Source organism: Pecten maximus, chromosome 13 (genome assembly GCF_902652985.1).
Source record: "Pecten maximus chromosome 13, xPecMax1.1, whole genome shotgun sequence".
Lineage (NCBI taxonomy): Eukaryota > Metazoa > Mollusca > Bivalvia > Pectinida > Pectinidae > Pecten > Pecten maximus.
Window position 1 is genome coordinate 25,253,821 of NC_047027.1, and position 8,910 is coordinate 25,262,730.

An 8,910-nucleotide genomic window follows, 5' to 3' on the forward strand; every position below is an offset into this window, starting at 1 on the left:
TATGTGACTCACATTTGGTTTTAACCGAAGCCGATGTGAAGATGAAAACGTTATTAAAGTGACAGAGCCAAGTAATTTATTACAAATACTTAAAACTATAAATAAACTCCTCTAAACGCTCTTAACTTACACCTTTCAAATTACCTGGTACACATGTATATATCGCGAACATGGGGTTATATACATTACTGATATGTCATATGTATCGTATATATCTATATATCACAATCGGACTACTTACTAGAAGTTCTAACGCTTGGAAAAGGAACATTTGCATAGCATTGAAATTAAAACAGAGTTTAATTTTCGGCGTAATCGGCATTGTAATGAAGTAATCAAATGACATCTTTATTTATATTAAGTTACATAAATGAATAAGGTAGTTGTATAGTCACTGTAGCCTTTTTTGTCTTTGGAACATCCTAGATTGCATTATAACAAAATGATATTAATGTTTTACCAATGGGTCTAAAGTGACTGGTAAATTATTTTATGCGACATTTGTCACCCTTTTTTCGCTGGTAGGGGTTGAAAGAAGGGGTTTGCAATTGCTTGTTCAAAATACAATGCTACGTAATTACCGGTTGTTATTGTTGTCGTCGTTGTTGTTGTCGTCGTCGTCGTTTTCAAGACACAAATAATGAGCTTACGTATCTAATTACGAACTTTACCTGAAATGACCGCATCACATGGAAGGGAGGTCAGCTATGTGATAAACAAACTTTGAGTAATTACTAAATATCCATATACTTCATATATATTTTCCCCCTATCGATTTATGTTGATTACTATTTTGATTTGTGTACATTTCAGTATTTACGCATGGATTGCAAATTTATGATATAATCTAACTTTTGATCTGCGATCTATGCGATATTACCAACACCCGAACCGTTTCATCATTACAGTTGTATGACCATGAAATATCTGGTCAGGTCGTTATCGTAGGGACTAGCCAAAATTGCATGCATTAGCGCACGCTAGAAATATGTTTTTACTGTTAAGTAATATAATATACAGACAAAACAAGGTTATGCGAAGCCATATGACAATAAAGTGCCTCTGTTGTCCGGTTCCGTTAGCCACGTTAGAAGGCAAACTAGGTCTTTTTGTCGAGATGGAATTGCTTGGTAGCAAATCCTCAAGACTGATGGTTCGCTGCTGTGTGTGCAAATTCAGAAATATCCTGATTCATCATTGAATTTCTTATCAATTGATATATATATTATTGGTGTTTGTGTTGATATTTGTTTTCGATTTTTTCATTTTTTACTGAAAGCATTATTCCTGAGATTTTAATACAAATTTATCACAATGAACACTAAATGCCTTATTTGTAAAATGTCCTGTACATTACATGTCATTACATATTACATGAATTACATATCATTGTTAAATGATAATATAAAATGCTGAATTTCATAAATATTTCTAACTTGAACCTTTAAGCTTATACTCAACATTGCTCAGTGTTCCTTTAGGCAGGTTGAGGTTATTTCGTCAACATATAAACCTTCCGGGCCTACTCCATACTATGTACAGAGAACGACTGGACTGTCTTTGATAATTGTCACCACCTACATTGTTATTGTGACATCCGAATGGTAGTATACAATTAGAAACTTTATACTCAGTATTCATTCCGAGTATATGAACGAAATGAAATACATGGATTGTGTGTTAAGTAATCCACTCTTTGACATTTATATTGGAATTATTCAAGACATAACTCATGGTATAATCTGATTGGTGATTGATACCACAAATAACTCATTATGAATTGCATTGTTATATTTGTCTTGAAAGGAAATGAACTGAAGAAAACATCGAACATCTTTTCATCACAATAATCAATTCATAGTTATTATACTTGGGTTCATGAACCCTTCAACGAATAAATGAATTAAATGCATAAATTGTGTAAAAATAAGAGATTTATCAATATATCTATGAATTTGTTCCGGGTGACATCTCCAAAACAATGTACTTTATAGTTAATCATCCTATAAAACATATGATACTAGATATGATTCTGTTGGTAATAAATCAGGTAAAATAACTCTCATGTTTATAGAGCAAGGATTTATTACCGTGACTTGAATTTGGTTTACATATCTTTAATATAGTCACTGAACTTTTTGGATATGTTAACCCCATAGACAAAATGTAACAACCAGAGCTTCCCAGTGAAATATCACAATGCATGCTTGACTATATCTGAAAATAGTACATACTTATTAATTGTTAAGTCATCAAGGTACTTTATATAGTGATTTTTATATTTACTCATTTTTCATTTGTGTTTTCATTGTGCAATTTGTATTGATAAATTTATCATGAATATAATGATTGTTTTATTCATGTATTATGTTGATTATTGGTATTATAATAATTGGGGATTATTTTTATATAAGGTGGTCTTGAATAGTTTGGTCATTTTATAGATAACTTGCCAGCTCAAATACCCGTCCCCTCAACTTGCGGCTTTTATCATTACTGGGTCGTTGTAGTGGAGACATTTCTTCGGTGTTTGGTGAATATTTTTATAATTTTTTTTGAGAGCTTGATCCATAAGGCTTCTGCTGAAAAAAGTTCACAGTTGAATTTTGAGGACATTACAGCTGTGTTTAAATCTGCACCGTTATTACATTTTATGATTACAATGTCTTACGGTTTTAGATTATACCGACGGACGCTATATAGGATATGTTTCGTACGTAGCAGATTACTACACTCAATATATGTAAACACTTGACTGCCATCCTCATAACATATATTTCCTGTGTAGGATTCTGGAGTAATGCTCATTTCATAATGGACACAGTTTAGAATTACATCTGTTAGGTTAGGGCAAGGTTGTATAATCTGGTACCATTATCTCTGTATCAGTAATGATAGAGTTTAGTCCTAGAGATTGGTACTGCCCATCGAGATCTATTGCTTCTTGTATGTAGTATGTTGTACCAGCTGACAGAGTTGCCTCATGTTGTGGTGTAATGTCACAGGTGTAACTGTTGGCATCTGTGTCAGTACATCCTGTGTTACCAGTAGAGGTACATGTTGATGTTGATGATGGGGCATCGATTGCAGTACCTCCTCCAGTCGGCTGGAATATAATATAGAATATGTATTCCTAATAGTAATGTATTAAGAATTTCGATACCGGTTTCTCTGATAAAGCAAAAGTATTTTTTTTCATTGCTTTAATGTGAAAATAGTTATTCAATATTGCCATAAGTCTTCTGATAAAATTTTCTAACAGAAAATATATCACGAAAACTATCAATTAATTTAAGTAGCGATACACTTACCACAAATGACAAGCCAAGTGAGACTGCTGAATATGCACACGTCACACTGATGTTCAAACGTTTGGTATTAATGGTACCGGACGATAATGTCATAGAGGATACTGATTCGCTTACGTTTACTGTAGGAATGGCTGGAAAATAAAAGCATATTTTGGAAGCTATTTTAGATAAGAAAAGGCTGGTAATATTAAAGAGTTGGAAAATCATAAGTTAAATATCAAACAGACGACTAGACAACACCGTATTAGCCGAGGATTAGAACATAATAACGTGTACATCCTAATGATGATAAAGTGGTTAGTGTAATGTGCATCATTTATACTTCATAGTCGATGTTTTGGTGGTTTTTCTTAAAGCATGCTTATAATTAGCAAACAAAGGATTTTGTCCTTTTCAAAATGTGTCGAAATGGAACAAAAATTCTAAAACAAAAATTGCATTAGTTTTTTTACACAAGAAATTGTTATAATTGTCAAATCCAAGCAGTTGTATGCTGTTTTTCTATTAAATCATTATAGAAATCCAATCACAATTCGGGAACTAGAAGAAATAACTACGACAAACTGTGATGACAATAGAAGATAACAGCCTGCCAAAAAAATGATTTTCCTGACCAATCTTATATAATGAAGCATGTGCAACTGAGTAATAACAAGACACCAGCTCTCTTCAAGAAATGCAATAATAAGAACTGTTAAGATGGACAGAAGACCGATCACGGACGAAAGACAATATAATGGGTCACGTGAAAGATAATATTGATATTGGCGCAATTAAATGCATTAAGCTTATCAATTGCATTATTTTTTTTCCATTTGTTTCTCTGTCGTTTTTTTTTTTTTTTTTTTTCTTTGAAAAATATCAATTGAACAAATGATTAAAAAGGTAACAAAACTGACTATTCAAAATTAATATTTGAACATTGAATATCTTTCTATACGTTGATAGTCACACAATATAATCAGACATAATTCACAATGGCATCAATACTTACTTAAAACCGTGATATTAATACTTCCAGTGTCATTCCCATGTGAACTTGTCCAAACACCTTGATCTGTGGTCCGTGATACAGATGTTATACTGTATGTCGTTATTCCAGTTGTTAAATCCTGTGTTAAACCTGTAGTACATCCTCCACTTACTCCACCATTCGGTGCTAAACAGACTCCAACCTGAAATCCATCTGGTCGTGACAAGGTCACTACTGTATTTATTGTTCCTATGTTTAGATACATTTCTAATGGGCGTGAGCGCACTGCGTTCCCACTGAGCGAAACATCATACCCTAGTGTTTTATCTGAAAAATCAGACAAATTTATCATTATATGCAAAGTACCGAAACTCTTGGTATGATATTGATGTTGTTAATAAAGGAAGTCCCTGACATCACGCAAACACCTATGTTGGAATAAAAGGAACCACTTCCTAAAAAATACCTGTCTGTCAACATATGACGTATGAAGGAAACAGAACTTCTGAATGTGTGGCCTTGTTTGTACCTGCAATAGAACCCTATCTGTTCATGAACTATGTAAACCAGTGTTACATAACAATCATTATATAACCTAATAGTAATTACAAATATTTACAAGTGTATTGCGCTGTCTTTTGATGACCTTTCAATTTCAACATATTTTGTTGACTGATGTTAATATCAATATAGGATTGGACATCAGGCAGAGCCTATATAACAGGTAAACAAACTTAAACATATTTACATACAACAAATATATATATTATATAATATTATAATATATACTGAAACGAAAAAGAAACGCAACATGGAAAATTGTGATTAATTTTGTATTAAATATACATATCTGTATAAAAATCGCGGAAATAAACATGCACCCTGCCTAACACCCATACCAATCTTCAAAATCACCCAAGTGTGACTAGAGACCTATGCACTTCCGGCGCGGTAAAAACATCAAAAACCGTGCCTGTACAAACATATGCGTTCTTTTTTCATTCAAACCAGTATCAATTCATCACTAACATTGAGCCACATCATCGCCAATACTTTTGCAAACAATAATTCCTTTTACAATTATGCCACGGTTATCAAAGGTTGATAGAGGACGTGCTATAGCGATGCTTCTGGCAGGGAACACGCAACTTCACGTCGCTCGACAATTCAGAGTTCACAAATCGACTATTAGTCGATTAGTTTCACGTCTTAACGCAACAGGAAGAGTCGATGACCAGCCGAGATCAGGACGTCCACGCGTAACGTCGCGACGTCAAGACCGGGTTCTTAGGTTGGCACACCTGCGTAACAGGAGATTAACGGCCGCTGAAACGGCAAGGAATACGATTGGTAATCATAACCGTCGAATTCATCCCCAAACAGTGATCAACAGACTGCGTGAGGCTAATTTGCGTGCAAGGCGACAGTACGTTGGTTTACCACTAACACCGCAACGTCGAGCACGTCGTATGCGATGGGCAACGGCACATATGCCCAGACGTTTTCCTATGAGACGTTGGAGGTCTATGCTCTTCACCGATGAATTTCGATTCACGTTATTTCGAGCAGATGGCCGTCAACGTGTGTACCGGCGTCGAGGCGAACGTTTTGCTGACGCCTGTGTTTTGGAACACGACCGATTTGGGGGTGGATCAGTTATGGTTTGGGCGGGAATCTCCCATGGTTTGAAGACGCCTTTCGTGATAGTCAATGGGAATTTAACGGCCGTACGCTATCGGGATGAGATCCTTAGGCCCCATGTTGTGCCGTTTGTTAGGCAGCATCATCTAACCTTTCAGCAAGATAACGCGAGACCACACGTTGCAAGAGTCTGTAGAGACTTTCTTGCGACACAGAACATTGTTCCTATAGATTGGCCTCCATATAGCCCCGACCTGTCCCCAATCGAGCATTTGTGGGATGAATTAGACAGAAGAATTCGAAATCGCCGTAACCCCCCAAATACCCTCCCTCAGTTAGCAAATGCACTCGTCCAAGAATGGAATAACATTCCAATACGGAAAGTCAATGCCCTGATGAACTCAATGCAACAAAGAATTAGAGATGTGATAACTGTTCGAGGAGGACACACACGATATTAGGGCACGGTTTCAAAACTGCTGCCATTTCAACTTGGATTCACGTAGGGTACTACCAATCATGACCTTCTAGCAAAGTGACCTGTTCTTAAAAATCTCTAAACATTTAAAGGATGTTACATCAATATTCAATATTAACTATTACATATGAAATTTAAACATAATGCTCACAAGTATTATTTTATTAAACCTACAATTTGAAGTTGCGTTTCTTTTTCGTTTCAGTATATAATAAGAAGGGGGGTATCTTTATAGATTGTTTTGATTTTTGCATGATTGGAAGAAAGTAACTTCTTAAGAGATGATTGGATTTTTGTTGTGAGATGTATAGATATGCCTATTTGGTCAAATTGAGCTTATCCCCCCAACAGCTACAGGCCGACAGTCCATAGCCATCCACTGATGGGGATCAAAACCCAATATTGCCAAATAGGTAAATATAGTTTATGGGTGGAGTTACAGTAAAGCTTGCAAATAATGTTTTCCTTTTAAAATTGCTGCTGTAGAAGTTACCTCGTTTTTTACATGTATATTATATAAACTATATTACAACAATGCCAATTTCCATCCAGTCCATTCTCCATCATGTGTTCATTATAAAATAATATTATGGTGCTAGAGGGGAACTGATCACTTTAACCAAATTTACACGCGTGCGTTGTATCTAAATGATGCTAACCATACAGAATGTAATTATTAATATTTACACATGGTACATAATAAGGAGGCTTGCGCTAGAATGCCTAAGACGAATATAATCACAACTGTTCGCCTATAAATCACCGACGGCCTTTTGAAATGCAATAAAGCACCTATATTCTAGACAATAGCAATATAGGACTATAACATTAATGAAAATAATCAACTATATCAAAACAAAACTATTTTTTTATTTCAAGCAAACGCGCAATGATATGTTTTGTAATGACAATATTAGAGCACTGACACTCGCCTCGTCTATCAACACACCTACATTATATATATGTATCATACAATCAGATTAGAAACTACATCGGCCTAGTGACACAATTAAATTAGAGAAAACTGTGATTGTCGACAAGCTGTTCAAGATATGTCTGTGAGAGTGGTCTCAAACGACAGACAAGTATTCGTTCATTAACTTGGTTTAAGATTCAGTGCTTATCATGCTGGAAAGTTATCTCTTGATACTAAATATAATGCTATTTTACAACATTATGTGATGCAGTCGAATATCACTTTTATCATAAAGGGTTTGGCGCATTTGTACGTATATTGGTTGGTATGTATATTTCTCGTGATTATCAACCGTCAAAATATTCTGTATTATTAAATTGATAAGATTTGTAGGTGCCCGTTAACAAAAATGCTCTAAGACAAACCAACATCTTTTGTCAATTCTTACCTGGAAGCAACACAAAGATGACAACCAGAACAAGTATATTGGTGTCCTGCCCCATGTTGATAGTTTCTTATATATTATTTCAGTCCGTCATATGCTGCAGTCAACGTCCGGGACAGTTATGGTAAACTAGCGAAATCGTTAATGGTTCAAGTTTAAAACTTTGTCACCTAGTCTGTTTGTTTGACGGTTGATATTGGCTACACACTATTTATATTGCCATTGGAGAGATTTAGAATTTAGTTTATGACGTACTTAATCATTTGAGGGTTTCAAATATCATAAATCTCGAGGTAGTTTAAAAATGTAGAATGTTAAAGTATTTTATTTCATTAAAATATAAGCCGATTCCAAATTGAAAATGCAAAGATCGAATTTATTTTTCGTTCTAGGGAACATTGTATTAACACTTATTTAAAAAAAGGTTTATTTCGTTGTTTTATAAATATATGTTTATATCAAAGTTATCGCATCAAGTGACAAATTATGAAGATACAATAAACTTTTCATACATCGGGATTTCTGTGTCGCTAGCATTATGTTTGCCCAGACGTGTTTGCGATAGCACTGATATAAATGTAAGCATGTAATGCCGTGTTACAAATAAAGATTCGGGGAGTAACATGTGATGTGTAAATATAAGAAAAAATATCACTGTATATCTTACATTATATATGATGTATTAAACCGAGCAAAAATCGTAAACCAGGCTTTATTTCTTTCGACTGGCGACGTACAAAACACCACGTATCTCATAAATCACCAAATGTCGAATGCTTTATTGTGGCGGGTAAGTTTAGATGTCTACATTGATAGTAATGTTTAGAGAAGGCGATATGAATTGTATGTGAGAATAATATGTATAGTTATCTGTACAGCGTTGGCTTATATGATATTACTTGTATGTAAAAGCATCCAATAGACTCAAGTTTACTGTGCTATAACGTTTGAAAAATACATTAAACGTTTTAAAAGATATAAAAATGGACCATAACATATGCGTTTATTTGATTTTTTCCGAGATATTTGCTTGGGGTGATTTTCACGTTATATGTTAATTCATCTTATACATGTACCTGATATTTCTTGCCTAGAGGCATCAAGAACGTAGACAAAAATGATAAAAAGATAAAAACTCAAATAATT

At 34.5% G+C, this 8,910-nt stretch overlaps 1 protein-coding gene across 1 annotated transcript; it reads right to left on the reverse strand.

Annotated features, from left to right (window-relative positions):
• Positions 1 to 2,798: 2,798 nt before the first annotated feature.
• Positions 2,799 to 7,888, reverse strand: LOC117341001. The gene is made up of 4 exons (XM_033902795.1): positions 7,768 to 7,888; positions 4,306 to 4,611; positions 3,312 to 3,442; positions 2,799 to 3,106 (listed from the first exon to the last, which is right to left on the reverse strand). The coding sequence occupies exons 1-4, from the start codon at positions 7,820 to 7,822 to the stop codon at positions 2,846 to 2,848; spliced, it is 753 nt and encodes a 250-aa protein (XP_033758686.1). The 5' UTR covers positions 7,823 to 7,888; the 3' UTR covers positions 2,799 to 2,845.
• Positions 7,889 to 8,910: the final 1,022 nt, after the last annotated feature.